The following is a 23,433-nucleotide window of genomic DNA, read 5'->3' as shown; positions in this document are numbered from 1 at the left end:
TGCACAGGACCCAGCTGTGCTGTGCCAATCTGGGTCACCCAACGCAGAGGATCAGCAGATGACAGCCGCTGTGTCCACTTTTAGACAGGCCCACATGCCTGGGGAGGGCTCGGGCACGGAGCGGCATTCTCTGGCTCCTGGGTCTAAAGAGCTCCCTGCTAACCCGAGAAACAAGAAATGATACGGAGGAAACAACTCAGCCGCTGGCATCGGTTCCTCCCATTTCTAACCTCTCCTAAAGCTTCTGCTCTACAATCCAGGAGAATGGTCCCTATACAAGGGCACCTCAAAATGTGTGGGGAAATGGAATTAAGATCATTTTGGTGCAAAAAAAATTTTGAAATCCACGCATAGTCCGTTGATAATACTCATCTTGCAGGAATTTTCTGAAGTGTTCTCATATGTTGGAAAGAAAGGAGACGTTAAGTACCCAGAGTGGATCTTTTATTTCATTTTTTTAATCAACAGCTCAAAAATTAGTCTGTTTCATTCAGTCATATTGCTGTGCCTACTGAGCCAATGAGATGTGCTCGGCTGGGTACTGAGTCAGTGATGCCTCTAAAAAGATGACACTTTTCTGGTCTCACAAAAATAGGAATAAAACAATCTATTTTTTTTAACCATCCTCAAAGTATAATCCTACGCTCACCTCAAGAAGTAGCCACTGTTCAGAGTTTATTTTCATTATTTCCTTCTTTTTACCATCCATGTCTGTGTTCCTATGTTGCCACATTTTAATTAGAAGGTTCAGAATAACTGGCCGGTGCCGTGGCTCACTAGGCTAATCCTTCGCCTTGCGGCACCCGCACACCGGGTTCTAGTCCCGGTCGGGGCGCCGGATTCTGTCCCGGCTGCCCCTCTTCCAGGCCAGCTCTCTGCTGTGGCCAGGGAGTGCAGTGGAGGATGGCCCAAGTGCTTGGGCCCTGCACCCCATGGGAGACCAGGAGAAGCACCTGGCTCCTGCCATCGGATCAGCTCAGTGCTCCAGCCACGGCGGCCATTGGAGGGTGAACCAACGGCAAAGGAAGACCTTTCTCTCTGTCTCTCTCTCTCACTGTCCACTCTGCCTGTCAAAAAAAAAAAAAAATGTTCAGAATAACTGCTGGTGACATCTGCTTCCCCCGTTCTTCTACTGAAAGTCCCTGCTTTACTGTTGACAATTCACTACTTCCCTGTTGGGTGACAGCCAGGATCTCCGATGGGGTGGACCAGGGTGCTATCTGATTGGCCTAAGCTAATCAACTCATCTACTACTGCCCTGGTCATCATGAAGGAGCGATGGGTCCTCTCTCAGCTCCGAGGCCCAGAGTCACTCATTCCCAGCCAGCTCTCAGTGGGAAAGCCTAGACTTTCTAGGGCTGGGCAAGGCAGGTAGAGAAGCGACAGAAATCCAAGGCACAAACCACACACAATGCACCGCCCAGTGGCATGGCTAGGAGGATCCCATCCTTACTACTATCATTGAGACACCCAATCAACCCTGGATCTGCCTCTAGGCTGTTAGTGAACCAACAAACTGTTTTCCTAAAGCCAACGTGAGTTGAATTGCTGGGGCCTGCCACTCTTAGAATGTAACTAAAACATGTGCACACACACATACATGAATTTCAAATGAGAAAATTACTAAATATGTATACCAAATATAAAACCAACTAAATGAGAACGACATGTATAAATACACCTCAAAACTCATAGCTCTTGATGGAAGTTAAATTCCCTACAGTCTATCATCTCGGCACAATCCCAGGGCTCACGGGCCACCTGGAAATCAGAGTGCCCACATGCATTAAAAGATGAGGTGGAGGCGACCGCTCTGCCTCCCAGGTGGCAATAACCGTCAAGGAGCACACTGGATTAGAAGACTTGACTCTGGAGTTAATTTAAAAATATTGAGACCATGTCTTGAGCCAACATTGGCCTCCAGCATCCTTAGGCAAGCCCTAACTCCACCGCCCACACCCAGCTCTTCAGTATCATTCTGCATTACCAACAGCCCTCCGGGACACCCCTGGAGGAGAGCCCGTGGCACACCCCATCACGCAGGGAAGGCTCCCAGACTGCTCGGGTTGGTGGAGCAGCTCTGCCCGCTGACTGTGTGACCTTTGGCCACTGTACTGTGCACAGTGGGAGCAGTGACCGCTTGTGCCTAACTCAGAATGGTGGAGAGGTCAGCTACTTAGAACAGGGCCTGCTAGGTGGTTAGCTCTCACCAACATCAGCCATGACTAAATTATGTTAGTCATGCACTATGGTCATTTGAGGGCACTGGAGCAGACTTAATAATCACTGTCCTCCAAGAGACAGCCAGCCCTGGCCCAGGGTGAGGGTCCCTGCCTGCTGCAGAAGGGCAGGGCAGCCCCCCTGCTGCTTGGCCCCTCTTCCCCCACACTTCCTCCACGCTGACTCCCAGCACTCCTGCTCTCTCGGCTCCCCCCACGAAGTCTCTACTCAGCCTCGAGCCTCCTCCGAAAATGTGATTTCTTGCCCCTCTTTATATGGTCAACCATTGCACGACCTTCGGGTCTCAGCTTAAACAGCACTTTCTGAAAGAGGCTTCCCCCACAGTCCCTAGAACAAGGAAATCCCGACTGCATTCTGGGTCTGTCCTTCCTGGCAGAATATAAACCCCACAAATGCAACAAACCACATTTATCTCATATGCTGCTGAGTCTTTTTTTTTTTTTTTTTTTTTTTTTTACAGATAGAGTTAGACAGTGAGAAAGAGAGACAGAAAAAGGTCTTCCTTCCGTTGGTTCACCCTCCAAATGGCCGCTAAGGCCCGGAACTACGCCAATCTGAAGTCAGGAGCCAAGTGCTTCCTCCTGGTCTCCCATGGGGTGCGGGGCCCAAGGACCTGGGCCATCCTCCACTGCACTCCCGGGCCACAGCAGAGAGCTGGCCTGGAAGAGGGGCAACCGGGACAGAATCCGGTGCCCAAATGGGATGCCGGCATTGCAGGCAGAGAATTAACCAAGTGAGCCACGGCACCGGCCCCTCGCTACTGAGTCTTAAGAACATGCTCCTAAAAATACGACAAGGAATGATGTCCCAAACGGACACAAATCGCTGATGTTCACAAACTGAGAGGCCTCCATGTAGCTGTGGGAACTAAACCTAAGTCAGTACCTGCAGACAAGTGGCTACTCTCAAATCTGAGCGTCCTCATTTCCAACTCCCCTCCAAGAACTCCCCACTCACAATAAATAACTCCTGTGGGGTCCCTTGGGGAGAAGAACACTGCTTTAAGTACAAAACTCCCCCAAAAATGTCCTGGGGGGGAGTTGGTGGAAGCAATAATTCACCACCTGTTTCAAAAGCACTAGAAGCTTCTCCTGGGAATGTTGACCAAGGTCTTCCACAGCCAACAAAAAGTGTGAAGTTCCTAGAAAAACCACCCCATGACCAAGATCCCAGACTCCCGCATCAGGAAACCGCAGGTGTTGTTTTAGACACCTGTGTGCATGAACACATCCGTGAGAGACACCGTCTACACTAAATACTACTGTCCATGCATTTCTAGGAGACAACATGCCTATTATCATAAACACATCAATAATGTCCCAAACTAACAAATCGCGGCCAGCGCTGCTGTTCACTAGGCTAATCCTCCACCTACGACGCCGGCACCCCAGGTTCTAGTCCCGGTCGGGGTGCCGGATTCTGTCCCGGTTGCTCCTCTTCCAGTCCAGCTCTCTGCTGTGGCCCAGGAGGGCACTGGAGGATGGCCCAGGTCCTTGGGCCCTGCACCCCATGGGAGACCAGGAGAAGCACCTGGCTTCAGATCAGCACAGCGCACCGGCTGCAATGCACCGGCTGTAGCAGCCACCTGTGGGGTGAACCAACGGCAAAAGGAAGACCTTTCTCTCTGTCTGTCTCTCTCACTGTCCACTCTGTCTGTCAAAAAAAAAAAAAAAAAAAAGACAAATCACTAAAAACTTTGTATTCTACAAAGATCACACACTAGGGGCCAGCGCTGTGCCGGCACTCCCTGTGGGCACCGGTTCGAGTCCCAGCTGCTTCACTTCCAATCCAGCTCTCTGCTACGGCCTGGGAAAGCAGTGGAAGATGGCCCAAGTGCTTGGGCCCCTGGACCCACATGGGAGACCCGGAAGAAGCTCCCGGCTCCTGGTTTCAGATTGGTGCAGCTCCAACCGTTGCGGCCAATTGGGGAGTGAACCAGCGGATGGAAGACCTCTCTCTCCTCTACCTCTCCTTCTCTGTGTAACTCTGCTTTTCAAATAAATAAATAAATCTTTAAAAAAAAATCACACACTAAAGAACAGGGCTGATGGAAAATACAGTCTCGGCCAGAAGACTGAAGCCCCATTCAACTCTGTAGCCAGAGCACTAGCAAAAACAATAGGAACACTGAAAATCACTAGCACAGATAAAAGATGCTCTCTGTTTCCTATTACGGAATCAGTGTGAGATTCTACCCAACAAAGGAGGGGCTGACCAGGATACACAAGGGAAGGGTGTGGGGCCAGACTGAGGCTGTTCCATTATGGAGATAAGAAGAAAATGCAGAAAGACCAGGGGAGACCAAATTTAATGAACACAAAGCCAAGTGGAGCCTAGAGCAGGAACAGGGAGTGGTCACCTCATTGGTCTGTTGTGTTCACCTCTCCCGGCCTATCTTACTTCCAACTACCGCTATGCGAGGCTGCAAACTATTAAAGTGCTCTTAAAAATCTCCCAGGAATCATTGCATCACTCCCTGTTTCCCAACTGCATATGCAATCACACTGCAGAAAGAGAAATCACAGCGGAACCCACTTATTTGTTCAGAACACCAGGGCCGTGCCAGGTGAGTGGTCTGAAAGGGACCCTGCACAGGCAGGTGTCAGATGCGAAGGCTAAGAGGGGGACCACCGGCAGGGCGCCATGCAGGGGGCTCAGGAGCCACATGGGACCAGAGACCAGCCTGCCTGCTGATCTTAACAGGAGCAAAACTTATTGCAACAGGCACAGCCGACAGCCTTGAAGTGGGGTGGTGGGCGGCAGAGATCTGTGTCATACACACACCCAACAGGGTACCATGTATGAAGAACCTCACAGCGCCTAGCAGGGAGTCCCACGGACCCGGTGCCAGCTCCACCTCTCAGTACCCAGGTCTATTTGAATCCAGAGCAGGAGGCTGGGCCAAGTCAAGGGGAAAGCAGCTGGGGAAGGGTTATGATGGGACTAGGAGAAAAAATAAATAAAAGTTCCACCTGTTGGCTCTGCAGCTTTCTGCACCTAAAACAGTTTTTTATTCGAGTTCGAACCACTTTCCTGACAACCTTTATCTTTTTAGAAACATTGAAAGGGCTCCAGTTTCAGAGAATGCTTGGGAACCAAATAGGTCGAATTGTTTCCTAGCAACCAACAGTACTGTACCTCCCAGGGAGGATCCACAGCAGCACCTTAACAGTGACGGGAACGAGCAGGGGCGGAGGCTGCTCCTCCATCAGGTTACTAGTCGGGATCACGATCTTTGTAGGGGTATTCCTGTCATTTTTTAAAGGTTAATTTATTTTATTTGAGAGGCAGAATTACAGAGAGAGAATGTGAGGGAGAAAGAGAGAGTGTATGAATCATCCGCTATGCACTCCCCAAATGGCCACAAGGGGCCAAGTCAGGAGCCAGGAGCTGCATCTGGGTCTCTCATGTGGGTGGCAGGAGCCCTAGGACTTGGGCCATCTTCCTTGGCTTTCCCAGGCACATTAGCAGGGAACTGGATTGAAAGTAGAACATCTGGCACTTAAGCCAAAGCCCATATGGGATGGCTGAACCCACTACACCACAAAGCCAGCCCCCTTTCATTTCTAAAGGGTCCCAAATGATAACTCTGGAATGTCATATTTCCCAATGCATATATATATATATATATATATATATCTTCATATGTGTAAAACCACACACACACACACACACACACACACGAGAGTATGTCAAAAAGTTTGTGGAGGGGCAGGCACATGGCCTAACAGTTAAGACACCCATATCCCCTATCAGAGTGCCTAGACTTAATTCCCAGCTCCAGCAATTCCAGCTTCTTGGCACTATGATCCTGGCTCAGTTAGTTGGGTCCCTGCCACCCACGTGGAAGAACTGGATTGAGTTCCTGGCCCCGGGCTTTGACCTGGCCCAGCCCCAGCTCTCATGGGCATTTGGGCCATGAATCAGCAGATAGGAACTTCCTTGCCTATTTGTCTCTTAACTAAGTATTTTTTTTCAATATAAAGTTTTTGGGTAATGAAATAAAGGCTAGTTTATTTTCATGCAAAAAAATGTATAAAAGGATCTTCAAAAAGTTTATGGACAATTTATATTATGAAAAAAATGCATGGTTTTTTTTGGCACCCAAATAAACATATCATTTAATTTCATTCTCCCATAAACTTCTATATCCACATGCACCAACCAGCTGTCATGGCTGACACAGCAGAACATGGCTGTCACCAACAGAAGCTCTGGAACCAGACTGCCTGGGTTCTGATCCCAGCTCTGTCACTTGGTGACTGTGTGGCATCAGACGAATCAGTCGACACCTCTGTATTTCAGCTTTCCCATTTGTAAAACACGGGCAAACGGTGCTCACTGGAGAAGCCCCTGGTGTGCCAGCACTTTTCAGGTGTGGATGCGACATACATCGTTTCTCTAACTCAAGCCAGCACCTACTCTGGCCCTGGCCCTCCAACCGTGCTCTGCAAGAGTGTTGGCTCCTATTAGCTTTGTATCTGGCACCAAACTAGCCACGTTATCACATTCCATCAACCCTTGAAACGTGACAAATCAGGCTGCCACTTGTCACCGACGCCCTCGCAAGGTCCCTGCAGCAAGAGGCAGCCACCACGTCTGCCGGCTGATGACACCACTCAGCTCCCCAGGCCCTCTTGCTCACTTTCCCAGGGAAAGGTGGACAGGACGCTGTCTCTCAGTGGCATCACTGGTTGCGACAACGAATGGTCACTGCCGTGGTTGCTCATTAACGTCAGCTACTGGGTGCTGTGTTTGTAGGTTTTGATGTTCCTTTGAGAATGTCATCTAGTGTAGCCAAACAGAACTCAAACAGGTGCCCGCCACGGCAGCGCTCACTCGTGTTCAGACACGCTGTAACTGGAAGTACAAACCTTTCTCTCCTGCCGAGAAGCGGAAAACAGGTGGGCTTCCACAGCAGGTGGGACAGAGGGGGCTGAGCGCTTCCTTTGAGGCAGGGAAGAAAGGTGAGAGTCCCAGGGCTAAATGCAGAGGGCATATTTATTTAAAGAGAAGAGGTGTTTGCTCCGGCTCTGTAGTCAGGAATCCCAAGTTCAATGAGCCCTAGCCTTGTCTAACCTGAGGGGAGGGTTGGCTCCCCCAGATAATTCCTTCAGCTGATACCACCTGTGCGAGAGCCAACTGGGCAACCACCAATCACTGACTGTCTCCAGGCAACTAGTGGCTACACTGCTTTTTATAATCACTCTACCAAAATAAATAAATAAAACCCTTTGCTTCCTGTCAGGCCAGCAACAGAGTCTATTTTCTCTGCCACGGCTGAGTCCAAGTGCCAATCAGGCGACTGTCGCTGGGCCCGGAGTCACTGAGCAATTCACAGGTGGGGGCCTGGCCAGGAGCACATGGCTAAGCCCCGGTCCTTGGCCACAGGAGCTCCGGAGCTCCGGGAACTATCAAAGGAAGCAGTTCCCACACAACAAAACACTCATGACAGCACAATATGACAACTTACCTAACACAGGTGACTGCGCAGGGTCAGGTGTGCATGCCGAAGGGAAAGACGCGTGGGCTTAGAGGAATCGGGGAGCTGTCACATTTAGGTCTCTCTTCAAAGGCTCTGTCCCTGGGGAAGTGGAGAAGGGGCATTCCAGGGTATCCCTACCCCCCCATTCTCCTGAGGACCCAGTCTGCCATTGGGCATTATGCTGCCTGGGGTCCCTTCTCTGGGGACTCCCTACCACCCGCCGCCACCTCCTACACAACCAGGAATGGCCATGTTACAAGGTCTGGACAATAACATGGAAGCAGAAGTATCAGGAAGGATTTCCGAGAAGGCACCTTAGAAGGGAAGGAGGCACTCTTCACTTTCCCTTCCTCCAGGCTGCTTCCTGGGAAGAGGATGTGACGACCTCTCTCTGGCAGCCATACTGGACTCTGAGGAAGCAAGGGTGGTGGTGGTGGGGAGTGAGTCCAGAGATGATGGGTTCAAATGCTGAAAGGCACCTCACTCACAGACCTCCAGAGTCACCATTTAAGGGGCTCCCCAAATTTCATCTTTATTAGTCTATAAAGCCCCCTAAAACCAAGCAGGCCACCACTCAGCCTCACATGAAACTGCTCCACTGTGCCACCGAAAAGCAAGCCAATTTCTTGCAGGGGCACTTTCCGCAGCCCCTGTTTTATCCAAGAATTTTAACCCCAGGGTCCTGGTCTGAATATAAATCCCGAAGTCTTCTCCACCACTCCTACTAGAAGGCGTCTTTTATTATCACTTTCATTTTTAAATATGAAGCAGAAACAAAGGGTTTGGGGAAGAGAGAGCAGAAAAAAGTGGCCCCAATTGTATTTTTCTACGTTCCCTTCTGCCAGGCAGAGCTGCAGAGCCAGATCTCTTAGCCCAGGATTGGCGTTCATTCTCCTAAAGGGGACTAGCTCTTTAAACACGCACAGCCTGGACTCAACTGGACACTCCTCCTCCCTCTCCTTCAAATGCTGTGGATGAGAAAGTCACCCACTTTGCACTACAAACTAACATCAGTGTCCCCCGAGCCCGAGCCCGAGGCACTTCTGCCTCCTCGGGAAGAGTTAAAGGACGGCGCAGGAAAACTTCTCCCTAAATGGGTTTTCCAACACCGGCACAGGGGTCAGCAGGGGATCTTCCTTGCCATGCACTTTGCAGTAGGCCATCACATCTGCCGTTGCCTTGGAGACCTGTATCCTCTCCATGTTGGCTTCCATCTTGCGCTGCTCTACCAGCTTCCTGGTTTGTGCTATGTTGGCGGTGTTGTTGCTGGCCATCAGAGTGCTGGACGGACTTCTCAGACACACTCTTCTGTTCCCAAAGCCGGAGGCTTCCCTGGCAGCCCTGGTTTGTAACATGCACTCAACAGGTCACTCAACAAGTCTTGGCACTTTGGCTCTAAGCTACGGTTTCCCTTTTCTTCTAGAATGTCCATGGTCTCACATCATCAGCCTCAATCCTGCTCTGCCATGAGTGTTAGCCCAAATCCTGCTCATCATTCCTGCCTCTCTGGGTGCATTAGTTCTCAAATCTGCTGCCTCGAAGGGTTCTTATGTTATCCACGCCTTGAGTGTAAAAGGTTCAGAGGATCATAGTTCAGTGCCTCCAAGAATGTTTGAGAATTTCTGACTTAGCTCCACACACACACATACACACACACCACCTGCAGAATTCTAAGAGCTTTTATTTTTTAACTATTTATTTATTTATTTATTTGAAAGGCAGAGCTATAGAGAGGCAGAGGCAGGAGTGAGGGGTCTTCCATCCACTGGTTCACTCCCCAAATGGCCACAATGGCTGGAGCTGAGCCGATCCAAAGCCAGGAGCCAGGAACTTATTCTGGGTCTTCCATGTGGGTGCAGGGGCCCAAAGACTTGGGCCATCTTCCACTGCTGGCTCAGAACTGGAGCAGCCAGGACTCGAACTAGTCCCCCATAGGGGATGCCAGCACCACAGACGGCGGCTTTTATCTGCTACACCACAGTGCCAGCCCCTGTAAGAGTATCTCTACCCTACCTTTATTCCAAGCATATTCATAATAAAAGCATGTACTACATTCACACTCCAGTCTTTTTCTCAAAATCAACATCAATCTAATTCTCCTGCTTAGAATCCTTCAATGGTGTTAACTTAATTATTACTTTCACAGAGCCCTGGTCCATGTAAAGAGCACTTTTCTTGGGGTGGGTGTGTGGCACAATGATTAAGACGCCACTTGGGACGCCCTCATCCTATAGCAGAGTGCCTGGTTGTCCAGTTCAAGCCTCAGCTCTGCTTCCTTCTGATGCACATCAAGGGAGTACTGGGTCCATCCCACCCACGTGGGAGACACGGGTGAAACTCCTAGTTCCTGCCTGTTTCGGGCATTTAGAGAGCGAACCAGTGGATGGGAGATTTCTCTTTCTCTCTGTGTGTGTGTGTGTGTGTGTGTGTGTGTGTGTCTGAGAGAGAGAGAGAGAGAAAGAGACCCTGTCTTTAAATCAATATAATGACACTAAAAAAGACGAATGTCTTTAAGTAGAGTACCCCCCCCCCAATTCTTTCTCTAAATGGCAGGCATCTCAGCTCACATTGATACATTTACTGGTCACTGTCTTTCTCCGCCCCACCCTTGCTACACTATAGGTTTCTCTCTTTTTTTTTTAAGATTTATTTATTTATTTGAAAGTCAGAGTTATACAGAGAAGGAGAGGCAGAGAGAGAGAGAGAGGTCCTCCATCCACTGGTTCACTCCCCATTTGGCTGCAACAGCCAGAGCTACACTGATCCAAAGCCAGGAGCTTCTTCCGGGTCTCCCACGTGGGTGCAGGGGCCCATGGACTTGGACCATCTTCTACTGCTTTCCCAGGCCATAGCAGAGAGCCGGATTGGAAGAGGAACAGCCAGGACTAGAACCGGCGCCCATATGGGATATCGGCGCTTCAGGCCAGGGCGTTAACCCGCTGCATCACAGCACCAGTCCCACTACACTATACGTTTCATGAGGAACCAAGTTTATTTTGTTTAGCACCTGGCTCCTAGCACTACGCTTACTGCGACACTGGAGTTCAGTAAACACTTTTCATGGGAATTTTAAAAGCACACTTTTATACATTAGCGCTCCTTTTGACCATTGTTAACAATGAAGCAAACTTATAAACAAGAGATAGCCAAGCTAAAGAATTAGCTTTAAATAAAAATATTCACCATTTAAACCAGTTGACTGAGCTGTCATTCGATTTCAATGAGAATAAAATATTCAATTAAAAAACTCAGGGTCAAGTTAAAATGTTAAAAATGCATCCTAGGAGAAGAAAAGATTATGTCTTCCACACAATCAGTACCACTTCCATTCCTCATTTGGTACAGCTCACTTGGTGAAAAATAAGGCTAAGAAAAAATTTTTACAGTGTTGGGACGTGGAAAAGAAAAAGCCACAAGCTCTTCTGCCCTTGACCTTTACTGAAAAAGTGCAGGTTCTTCCAAGGCCTCCTAATGGGCTATTTAGGGCTGGATGGGTGGGGTGCATTCCTAACTTCCAAGGTTGACCGGACAGCCAGGCTGCACCCTGCTCTAGTCGCCCCAGAGCTGGCACCACAGATACCATCCAGGGCAGTGGGAAACAGTGAGTTCCCAGCCCAGCCAACAGCTGCCTCTCAAGGTCTCAGCATATGCACAGGAGGCAAAGGCATCAGCGAAGCTAGTCCAGAGATGCACGTTATATGACTACATCACCTAGCTTTTTCCCCGATTCCAAAGATAACTCCCTGAGATACAATGGCCATTCCATCAGGGCTCGACGTATGAGGACATCTCTTTGGAAGCGGTGTTTGCAATACCACAAACGTGGAATTGTACCAGAGCAGAACTGAATCCCATGACGTCATGCCTTCTTGCAGAGCGAGAAATAACCCCTCACGTCCAGGCAGAAGTTTTTCCAATGTTCCGTCATTCTTTTTTTTAAGGACTATTTTTCTCCTATATTATCAAGTAACCTGCTGGGTTCTAGTATCTTTGTATTTCTCAATTACTTAAAAACACAGTCCTTCTCTCAAGTAATTGTACTAAAGGCATCCTTTTCCCCACCCTACAAGTCTCCCAAAAAACAATCATATTTGATACCTTTCTTTGGCCTCCAATGTCAACACACACACACACACACACACCCTTAAGAACAAATGAAGGAGAATTATACCAAGAGGCTTTGTATATTTTTTTACAATCACAGAATAATGAACTCAACTTAAAAAGAAAATCTGTTCCAATGAGAGTAGTATAGACAAAAATCACCCAGTGTTAACTGATTCCGTTCTCAAACATGCAGACAGAGGCCAAAACATAAAATCATAATGGTTAGAAGGATTGCAGGTGACAGCACTGTCAACTATCAGCCAAGATTCCCAGCAGCCACAGAGCTGCCCCCTCCAAGGTCTTCAGCGCATCAGCAGGGACCTGGATGCCACGGGAGAGGCTGCCGATATTGCATGGAAAGAACTGCCTCTTGGCCGAACTCAACAACAAACCTGCTTCCAGGTGAAATCTTGTCCAGGTGGGAGCATTCTCAGGAAGGGGTGAGAGTGGCAAGGGCCTCACACAGGTGTGCCAACAGCACTTAACACATCGGTGCCTTGAAAAGAAGTCTCTTCCCACCCATATTCGGAGAACAAACCAGACTAGGTGTTTAACCAAATTCCCTAGGGAATGTAAGGGTTTAAGTCACCAAAGCTTCTCCATTAGCAAACTCTTTATTATTTGAGAAGCAGATATAGAGACAAAGACATCTGCTGGTTCACTCCCCAAAAGCCCACAACATCCAGGGTGGGTTAGAGTCAGCGACAGGAGCCAGTAACTCAATCCAGGTTTCCCACGTGGATGGCAGGAACCCAACTACTTGAGCCAATCACCTGCTGTCTTCCAGGGTCTGCACCAGAGGGAAGGTGGAGTCAGGAGCCACAGCTGACATGCAAACCCTGGCACTTCAGTGTGGGACAAGGGCATCTGACCCATGACCTTAATGGCGAGGCCAAACACCTGCCCCTCCATTAGCAAATGCTGAGATCAACATGGACATGGACGTGCATTCATTCATACTCACTATGGACCAGGCACAGGAGACAAAGTTAGAACAAGAGAGCCATGTTCTCTAACACTCAGAAACATGACATTTCTTATCATCTGTCCTCTAGAAATAAAAGAAAGTAGCAAGCTACAAAAATTTAAAAACGACCATCACCCATCTGTCCTAATAAAACTTCAGCAAAGGAGGCGGGGCCCGCCGCAGTGACAGCCGGACACGAAAGGGCATTCTAGCACCTCTGGACTGCACGTGACCCCACTGCCCAGCTCCCCATTAGAAAGGCAGGGCTTGATGGCAGCAAGCAAAGGGGAGGAGCTAGATTCTTCTTGCCAGGGGCTTTCCTAGAAGCACTGAGCACTCCAAGTGAGGGGGACCCTCAGTCTCGCAGTTCAAAGGGAGCGCACTCCGGGGAACAGGGAGGCCTGGGCAACTTCAGCTCCTGAACCCCCCATCCTGCCCTGATGGAGGGGAATTAGCAGGGCAGAGGGGACCTCTGCACAGTCCCAGGAACAGAAAGCTTGGTCCTTACAGGAATATTTACACGCAGTGCTAAATGTGGGAAGCAATATGAGGATTCAGGTAACAAGGGCTGTGAAGTCAGACAGCCCGGGTTTGAATCCTGACTTGAATAAGTACTTACCAACCAGGTGGCACTAGACCACCACCCAGACTCCTAGAAGCCCCAATTTCCTCAGCTGCAAACTTTGCCCATCTTGATATATATGTTCATAAATAGGAAGAAGGATACCTTAGGGGCCGGCATTGTGCTATAATGGGTTAAGCTGCCACATGCAACACCAGCATCCAATACATCTATTGCAGCCATCTGGGGAGTGAACGAGCGAATGGAAGCTCTCTCTCTTTCTCCTCCTCTAACTCTGTCTTTCAAATAAATAAAATATCTTTTATTAAAAAAAAAGGATGCTTTGAATTAATGTTCTCACTCAGACACTTACTTGCAACACAGGGCAAAATATAAAGTCTCAGAGCCTCAATCTCCCCATCTCTAAGTGGGGAGAACCGTACTGATTTATAAAGATCAGTGTATACAATTCACATTAGCCCAAAGCCAACACCTAGTGAGCACTCAATAAATCTAGCTTTGATCAGCAGTGTTACTGAAATTATCATTATGATTGTTATAGTATCTCCTACCTATGACACATTTAAGTTCCAAAATCATCAAAAGCAAAACAAGAAGCTGCCGGGCCAATTTCCAGTTCTTCTAGAGCTGCCTCGGTCCACCTAGCACTGCCTGCCACTCATAGAATCAAGGCCAGATGTCTTCATCATGGCTCCATTGTCACCCATCAGTGGAGAACAGGCGCCAACAGAGCCAGGGCCTGGGAACAGAAGCCTCACCCTAACCCTCCCTGGTGGCTCAGCCCGCCCATTTGTAGTGTGCTTGATGCGATTGGTTTCCAGGGAGATGCTGGGGCAAGAAGTGCCAGCTCCACCTCCCATTTCACCTCCCTTCTCCCCAAATCTGTGGGACCTCACTGTTCTCCTGCCACGTGACAGCACTGTGTGTCATGGCAGCCTGTCTACAAACAAGCTGGACTATTTAAATGTCATGGTGAGAAAGATGTTCTGATTTACATATCTATTCAGACCACCACTCCTTTCTGGATCCCACAAGAAAGGTTTTTCTTCCTCTTCCTCAGATCTCCATGCAGAGCTGGAGGACCACAGCAACATTAAATCTTCATTTAAGGAAACCACGTAAGAGTCACCAAGTCCCTACAGAGGCGGAAAATTAGAACTCCTACATAACTTATAACATGACATCACAAGTGTCATATATCACTGGCCACTGAATGCTAGAGTACCTCAAAGGCCACTCATAAATCGTCCCCGCTGCCAAACAATACAACTTCTTTCAGTCTCGGAGAGCTACAGTACCCTGAGTTCTTTTCATCTTGAGTACCGGGGCCTAGATGAATAAGAAAATAACTCCACATGGACCGGAGAGAAGGAGGAAAGATGACAAATTGATCCCCACCAGCCCTAGTTCCCACTCATGTGAAATATGGATTAGGTCACAAATAAGACTATTTCTCACCAGGCCCCATGGGCAGGCTATGATTAAAGTCAAAGGAACCAGGACATCCAAGTACTGCTGAGTTGGGGTGAAACTTCCAGCCCCTCCCTAAGACCAGGCAACCTGTTCCAAATCACAACTGAAACCAAGTTGAAGGGACATCTGTTCCTCCAGAAAGGGTTTGGCAAAGCAGAGAACAGCTACAGATTACAGCAGCTAAATACTGTGCTGGGTGGACAGGCGGAGGGGATGGGACAACCAGGAGCATTAGAATCAACCACCTACTGACAAACTCTTGTAACTCAATAAACACCATTGGAGTGGAAAGCAGTGATGGGAAGAAGAACCAGTGGGAGAAGTATTCTTTTTCTTAGCAAGAGTGAACACACCTGAGCGAACAAAACCCTGCTGCATTTGAGATGACGAGCTGGACATTCACCACTTGCATGATTTAACATTGGCCTGTCTGTAAAAGAGGCACCGGGCATTCATTCTGCTTGGAGCCTGGTAGCAAAGGCCATGCACTGAACTTAAAGATGCAGCATAACACTGAGGAATAACTGGCTACATCTTGTGGGATTACCAGGATCATTCTGTGAGCAGATATTACAGGTTTTCTTCTGATCCTGAAATCACTTTTAATGCAAGTTACAGTAACAAGTCACATGTAATTCTAGGCCACGGACCCACAGTTTATAAAGTTAATAGGACAAAATCAGTAGATGACAGAATTATTATATTTTCTACACTGGAAATTAAGGGTTCTGAAAAATCTTAGTTGTTATTTACAGAACAATGGCAATAACAGTAGCAACAACAATAGCAGTGATAGTACTGGGGCAGTAAGAGTAATAGTAACAGGGATGGTGATGATACCCTAACCATCGCTTACACAGCACTGCCTAAGTACTGAGTCTAATCTATGCATTTTAGACATATTAACTTATTTAGACCTGACAGCACGCCTAAGAAGTAGGTGAACTATTATTAGCATCCTGTTTTACAGATCCTTTCAACACTATCTCTTTGTTATTTTGGTTATTGTTGTTAACAATTAGCGCTCTTTCAAAGAAAACACTTGGAACCAGAAGAGGAGGAAAAAGCTGCTTGGCCAAGGTCATCTCCTGCTCCGTGACAATAGACTGGGGATGCAAACTGAGGAAAGCCAGCTCCAAAGTGTGACCTCCTGGCCCCTGAGCCGCACTTGCTGCCCCAGACCGGGTGAGAAAGGAATGTGGGAGGAAGTGAGCCCTGCCCCAAGCTGCTGGGGGCCAGAACTCATACCTGAAGCTTGCCTTTTCCTCGAAGGGTCTCCCCGAACCCACAGCAACCCACACAGCCTGCTCCTACCCGGAGGAAGAGGCACTGACCTGGGTGTCTCAGCTGTCCTCTCTTGGGTCATGACACGGCGAGCTCCATGCCAGCCAAGGCAGAAGTCAGGGGGTGGGGTGACACGGGGACCCCGTTCCCAGGCCACACTTCCTGCCCAGTGACAGAGTCCTCAAACAGCCGAGGCTGCGCCTGAGCCATTCCTCACTGAGGAGTTATGTCCTGGAGCCTGATCCCAGAGCCTGGATTAGGAGTAACATTTTCTCAGTCACCCCCAACTCAAGGAAGACGGAGGAATGAGGGACAGGCAAGCAGCAAAGCTTGTTTATTAACCTGCTGCACCCAAGGGAACAGGTTTCTGAGAGAGTGAAATTCCTGACTACTCAAAAAGAGGGGGCAAAAAGCCAGTGGGAAATTTAATCACCAGCTGAACAAAAGGGAAAAACAAAAGCCCTCCCAACGAAGAGGACGTTACCACAGACAATGGGCCCCTAACAGAGACACAGTTGGCTCAGGATCACCCTCCCGGGACAGCGCACAGGAGTGCTACCTTACTGCTCTAGGCGCGCAGAAATCCTGGCTCACCGGGCAACTGAATACAAGCCTCCGTTACTGCCCCCAGGGTCCCAGGTTCGTACATGCCACTGCAGGGCAGGAAGGGGTAGGTCTCCATGTTTCTTGGAGCAAACACGTTTTTCTAGAGCCTGGGAAGGGAGGAAGCTCTCCTGGCTGTGAAACCCAACTCCTGCAAAGGAAAGGAGAGAGGCTGCTTCAATAATGCACGTCCCGCGTGCGCCCTGGCGGCCAGCCCCACAGCCCCACATGTCCCATTACTTGGGGCAGAGGAGTAAAGCACCAGGAATCATGCCAAACGGCCTGCTTTCTAAAGGAGCCCCTGCCCCCTGTTCTTAAACCTGGCTGTCAAGCTCACAGTGTGCCCTGTAGAGTGGTTAGCCAGCAATGTATCACCACTTAAAGCAGCCTGTCAGGTAACCTGCATCTAGCTGGGGGCTGCGGTGATGGCCAAGGTCAAAATCCAAGCAGTTCTGCACTTCAGCTGTGTGAGCTTTCCTGTATGTAACCTATGCCACAGTAGGTATGCCACTGTTACAACCGAGGAAACCGCGAATAATTCACTTCCTGCCTTCAAGACTAGTAAACCAATTCGGCTCTTCCAGCCTCCCTCACACCCACCGCACCCTAAAGCTCTCCTGAGAATTTTAAAGTCCAAGGACCTTAAAAAACACAGTTAGCTGACTCCCCTAAGTCTGTGGGGTTAGAAACGCCCCCATTGAGGCAGCCCATGACCTCAGGTCTGCAGCAGGACAAAAACACCTGTCCCATGCCAAGACCTTCCATCCACATACCAAAAATAAAAAGCCAGCATCTTTCCTCATCTACTGCTGAGCTCTCATGTCTGGCGCCCTCAGAGGCACAGCCTCGAGCCCACTCCCCTGTTTCCTCACCCCTGTTTTAAAAGAGATGTTTCTAAACTCTGAGCAGCACTTGCTGGCGGGAGGTACCCCTGGAGGGTATAGCCCGCCCTCCCCCACCCCCCCAGCTGGAGCAGTGGAGCTGCATTTAGTGCCCCTGGTTTCTGCAGGCAGCTCATCGGGCTTAAATCTGCAGCACCATCGGAGCTGGGAGCTCCAGCACCCCAGGAGCATTCTGAGGTCCGCGGTCCCCAAGGCGGGGGCTGGGCGCCCAGTGGCAGTCCCAGCAATAAGACGCTTCATCATTGCGGTCATGACGCTTCCGCCTTTCAGTTAGCGGCCCAAGACGGTTGCCGGTCACTACGGGATGAGGACCAAATTCACCTTCCACCACGCATCAAGAAAAAGCCCCCTCCCCCACTCCTCCCACCCCGCATTGAGCACTGGCTCCCGGTACCGGTCACAGAGGGGGGCCACCTTGCCCCCTTGGGGCGCCCCGGGCGATCCAGCCCTTGCACACAGGTCATTTTGGAAAGCGCAGGGCTACCAAGCTGCCTCTCCAGATAGACATCAGGAATCAGGATGGCCCAGCGAGCGCTCCGGTGATTTCCCTGGCCTGCCAGAGTCGTTCAAGATGTGAAAACTGCCAGCCGGCCCTGATCCCCGATCCCTCCGAACCCACCCCCTCCATCTCGGGAAAGGAGCGGGCTCTGCCAATGGCCGAGCCCGCATCTATGCGGATGGCTCGCTCGCAGGTGGGTCGTGCAGGCTTCCCAGGCCCGGCGCGCTGAGCCAGCCCCACACCTGACCCGGAGCCAGGAACGCGACCAGAGGCTCCGGCGGGGATGCGCCTCGATGGAGACACGGCCAGCGGCGCTCCCGAAGGGCGGGGAGGGAGGCCAGGAGGAGGAATGTGGGACGGGGAGCGGGACACCCCGAAACGCGGGGCCCCCAACGACCCTGCGGGCTCGCGCTTCCTGCGCCTTTGCAGCGCTTTTGCTCGCACTGCGCTTCGCTCGGCAGCGCCTGGAAGCGGCGCGAGCTGAGATTGTCGGGCCGGCGAGGATGGAGGCGCGGGCGACGGCTTCCCGCCCCCACGCGCACGGCCAGACTGCGGTGTCCCCCATTCGCAGCCACCTTCACCCGGGACCGTATTGCCAATGCGCCAGGCCGGCGCAGCTCGGCTGAGGCCCGCGCCGGTGACCCCGGGCAGCTGGCAGAAGAAAGTGGGGGAGGCGAGGCCGGACCTGCGGGCAGTGAGCGCGCGGGTCACTGGCTCCGGGCGTCCCTGCAAGGCCGCCCAGCAGCCGCCCGCACCTACCTCGATCCACTTCTGCGCCTCGGAGAAGGCGGGCTCGGGGGGCGGCTCGGGCTGCAGGGGCTGAAGAGCTTCCAGACCGAGCGCGGGACAAGCCATTTGCGAAGCCCCCGCGTCCACTCGAGCGCTGGGCCGCCGGGATGAGGACGGCCGCCGCCGCCGCCGCCGCCGCCAGAGCGCGCTCCCCGCCCCTTCCCGCCCGCCCGCTCCCCCCGCCCGGCCCGCCCTCCGCGCCCTCCCCGCCCAGCGCAGGTCCCCGAGCGGAGCCGCGCGCGCACTGCCCGCCGCCGCAGCTGTCCGCCGCCGCCCGGGCTCGGCCGCGCAGCCAGTGCCCGGCGGGAGCGAGCGCGGAGGCGCCGGGAGCGCCCTCTCCTCCCCCACCCCGCCGCCCGGGAGTGGGGCTCGGCTGGCGCCTAAAAATAACCTAGGGCCAGCTCTGGGTGTCTCCCGCGTCGCTCGCTCGCACTGGGCTCGGTTGAGGGGTCCCCAGTGCAGAGGGGCTGGCTCGGGCCTCACCTGGAGACACGCGCCCCTGAGGAGAGCGGGCCCTGCGGTAGCCGGGCCGGGAAGACGCGCGGGCACCTGCGATCCCTCCTGGCCACAGAGGGGCAAGAGGGGCAGCGGCTGACCTGGCGCCAGGAAGTGTTCCGCCCCCTGATCCTTGTGCAAGAAAAAAAAAATCCCGCCGTGGGCTTTTTCCTCTCCAGGCAACCTACCTAGGCTCTGGTAGGTGCACACCTACTTTGAGCTAGGAGCTGAGCTGGGCGCTGGAGACCGAGATGAAAAAATAGACACAAAAAAAAACCTTCCTTGCCCTACAGATTCTTGCCGTCCTGGGGCAACGGAGGGCGAGGCGGGCGTCGGGTCGGCGTGTAATCCCAGCTGTGGAGCGTGAGAGCCCTTAGGAAGATACATTGACTTGGGAGGAGAGAGTGCTGGCTGGTTTCTGAAGCCTCTCCACCTGCACCTGGCAGGCTGGCTGGTGTGTCCTGGTTCCCGAGAGTCTAGCGACGGACGGGAGGCAGGCAGGACGGGAGGCAGGCAGGAGGGCACAGTATGGCAGAGACGGGAGCAGGGGGTTTCCTCGGCCCTCCCTCGTGGCTCCTCTCCTTAGATGCCTGGGATGTTTCCTGTCTCATCCCGTCCCACTCACCCACCACCCAGGCCCAAGGACAGTAGAAGCTTCCCCATGCAGCCTGTTTTCCAACCCTGCCTGCTTCCTCCCACCCTCCTCAGCAGCTCTTGATCAAGAAAGAATTTTCTTTTTTATGTTAAGAATTATCTATTTATAAGGCAGAGTTACAGACACAGAGCTTTCATCCGGCGGGTTCACTCCCAAAATGGCCACAGAGGCAAGGGCTGGGTCAGGCCAGGCCAAAGCCAAGCATCTACAACTCCATTCAAGTCTCCCATATGGGCGGCAGGGGCCCAAGGACTTGGGCCATCTTCCACTGCCTTCCCAGGAGCATTAGCAGGGAGCTGGATCAGAAGCAGAGCAGTGGGGACTCGAACCCATGCTCCAATATGTGCCCAACCCCGGCCTCAAGGCTGGCCATCTCAGAACGAGATGGCATGATGAGGTGGCATGGGAGGGAGAAAAGTGAACCGTGCAGTAGTCTGAAGGCAGCATTTCCAGCAGGTGCAAGGCCTTTAGCAGGAATGAGTTTGGTGGGAGTGGAGGAACCCACAGAGGGCCCACCTGGCTGGAGTGTGGTGAGGAAGGAAGAGGCCGTATCCAAGTGGGGTGGGGCGGGGGCATACCAGCTTTGCTGTGGGTTTGTTGCATGGGCATCCACTGGGAGGCCACTCTGGAGCCCTTGCCCTGAGGGGCCCAGCCAGGGCATGTAACAGTAGGAGGTGTGTGCGCTTGGTCACCTGGACTTGAGTGGATTCACGGCTTTAGAATGGCTGCAGGCAAAGCAGTGTCTGCCAGTGTCAGGAGGCCCCCAGATGCCTCCGCAGGTAAGTCTCTGGTCTCTGCTTGGAGCACAAGTTCAGTCGTGGTGCAATTCTGCTGCTACTCAGGAAGACAGCACAAAGCAGGACTGAAATTGTCCCATAACCAGCTCTGCAGTCAGACTGGCTTCAGTTTATTTACTTTGAAAACACTTACAGGGCACTCGTGCTGTGCCAGGCACTGTTCTAAGTGCATTACAAATAACTGGCGAACTCAATCCCTATGCCAGGCCCTGTAAGATAGGACTATAATCACCCCTATGAGGAAGCCAGGGGGCCGAGCCGGGGAGTTGCCCAGCTGGTGGGCAGCAAGCCCAGACAGCCTGGCGCCAGACTTGCTTGCAGCCACACAGCAAGTGGCCTGGCCCGTCGTGGCCAGATTCTGCCACTTACAGTGTGTGCCTCAGTTTCCTCGTCTCGAAGGAGGTCCAGCGGCCATCCAGCAGGATCGCTGTGAAGAGCAAATACAAGGAGTAGGTGTGAAAGGACCAGAGCTGGGCCAGGCAGGTAGCTCATGTTGGGCACCAGCCAACTGACCAGCCCTGCCACCTCGCCACCCAAAAACGAAAAGAGGGAGCAGTGTACAAAGAATCGGCCAGCAAGGTGAGCCGAGGGCAAGGGCTAACGAAATGCAGCCAGAAGATGACTTTATCTCTGTGTCAAAACATGGCCAAGCAGTTGTTCACCAAATGACTCCAACTTAGCAACAGGAGATGCCACCTTAGATCAACTAAGAGGAAGGGGAGCTGGCACATCAGCTGGCCTATCTGGATCCACTTGAAGGTGAGCATTGAGATTGCCTGCCGCACTTGTGAAATATCTGCTCTTGAAATTGACATTCAAACTAAAACTCCCTTGTTTTTCAGGGAAAATGCTTTTCAATCCTATTGAGATGTATAGACATAAAGTAACACCTACTTTTCCCAAATTTTATTACTGGTAACAACTTCACATAGGCTACCAAAGACCCAACGAGTTAGGACCATTCAAACCCAGAGCCATTATCAATAATATTCACAAGCCATTGAGCACCTACTGGGTGGAAGATACTGCAATAGCATCTGACAGAGCCTCTAGGGGCACAAACTCTGCCCTTCAGGACCTAATAATTTTATTACTGAAGTGATATTCTCCTTACCGTATAATGTAACTCTTTCAAATACAGAAGTAATTTATACCTACTGCAGAAATTTGGAAAATACAATGAAGAAAAAAAGAAGGCCAGCAATTTAGAAATCATCACTCTTTGGGAGATTTGAGGTAGCATTTTGTTTGAAAAAAAAACATAAGATAAGGTGCTATGATAAATGACAAATGAGGGATCTAGATAATGTATTCAAAGAACATGGGTTGGTTGTTTTGTAACAGATTTATTGAGATTTAATTCACATACCATTTACCTAATATGTACAAGTCAGTGGTTTTTAGTATAGTTGTGCAAGCATCACAAAGATCAATTTTAGAAAACTTTCACCTCTCCAGAAAGAAGCCCCATGCCTCCAAGCCTTTGTCATCATTAAACTACTCTCTGTCTCCATAAACTTGCCTATTCTGCACATTTCACATAAATGTGATCGTTAAGATATGAGGTCCTTTGTGGATGACTTCTTTGATTTAACACAGTGTTTTTAAGGCTCATCCATGTTGCAGCATATGTCAGCACTTCTTTCCCTTTTACTGCCAAATACTATGGTATGGCTGTACATTTTGTTTACCTGTTTGTAGTTGATAGACTTTTAGGTTGTTTCAACTCCTTGGTTATTATAACTAATGCTGCCACACCAAGGAGAATCGTTGGGTCATGTGGTAACTCCATGCCCAACCCTTTGATACGCTACCCACCTGCTTCCTAAGTGGCTGCACTATTTTACATTCTCACCAGCAGCGGATGTTCCAATTTCTCAACATCCTTTCTAAAACTTGTTGTTGTCCAACTTTTACAAGGTAGCAATCCACGTGTATGTGAATGATATCTGATTATGGGTATTAATTTGCAGATGTCTGATGGCTAATGATGCTGAGTGTCTGTTCATGTGCATATTGGACATTTGTACATATTCTTAGGAGAAACTCCCTTTCAGATCCTTTACCTATCTAATAACTGAGTTATAAGAGTATGCATATATTCTACGTACAAATCCTTTATCAGATACATGATTTGCAAGTCTTTTCTCCTGTTCCATGTACTGACTTTTCACTTTCTTGGAGTCTTTCGAAGCACAAAGTCTTTTCTTTTGATTGTCTAATTTATCTTTGTTGCTTGCAATTTTGGAGTCATATCTAAAATATCATGGACTAATCCAAGGTCACAAAGATCTGTTTTCTTCCAAGAGTTTTACTGTTTAAGCTCTTACATTTAGGTCTTTGATCTGCTCTTAGCCAACATTTTGTAAGCACATGGGTTCTTCGGTCAAACAATGCAATAGTCTGGGTGTTCTGAGAAGCGGATACAAAGATAGAATCAAAGGTGCCAGGATTTTACTAGGGACAGGACTGTGGGGGGAAATGCACAGGGTGCAAGCAAATGCTGGGAGAGCAGAGCACAGTGCAAGTCTGACCTGGCGTGAAGAAGGAAGG

At 50.5% G+C, this 23,433-nt stretch overlaps 1 protein-coding gene and 1 pseudogene across 26 annotated transcripts in view; both read right to left on the bottom strand.

Moving 5' to 3' along the window:
- Positions 1–19,103, bottom strand: part of LIMCH1 (LIM and calponin homology domains 1) — a 346,429-nt gene extending 327,326 nt beyond the window's left edge. For 10 of the 25 annotated variants that reach the window (XM_017350872.4, XM_070068162.2, XM_089327133.1 and 7 more), the window contains exon 1: positions 18,904–19,096. In XM_017350872.4, coding sequence (XP_017206361.4) covers positions 18,904–18,999 — 96 coding nt within the window. In that variant the 5' untranslated portion in view covers positions 19,000–19,096. Of the gene's footprint in view, positions 1–18,903 lie in introns of all 25 variants that reach the window. The other 15 variants (XM_089327123.1, XM_017350869.4, XM_070068155.2 and 12 more) reach the window with 4 other exon arrangements.
- On the bottom strand, positions 8,677–10,047 carry LOC149127732 (guanine nucleotide-binding protein G(I)/G(S)/G(O) subunit gamma-2 pseudogene; annotated as a pseudogene). Its single transcript, XR_016229878.1, has one exon. The product of XR_016229878.1 is annotated as a guanine nucleotide-binding protein G(I)/G(S)/G(O) subunit gamma-2 pseudogene (transcript).
- Positions 19,104–23,433: the final 4,330 nt, after the last annotated feature.

The sequence above is a fragment of the Oryctolagus cuniculus genome, chromosome 2 (genome assembly GCF_051225735.1).
Source record: "Oryctolagus cuniculus isolate XC-2025 breed Fujian yellow rabbit chromosome 2, ASM5122573v1, whole genome shotgun sequence".
NCBI lineage: Eukaryota > Metazoa > Chordata > Mammalia > Lagomorpha > Leporidae > Oryctolagus > Oryctolagus cuniculus.
The sequence above is the reverse complement of the archived record's forward strand: the minus strand, read 5'-3'. Positions and strand labels throughout refer to the sequence as shown.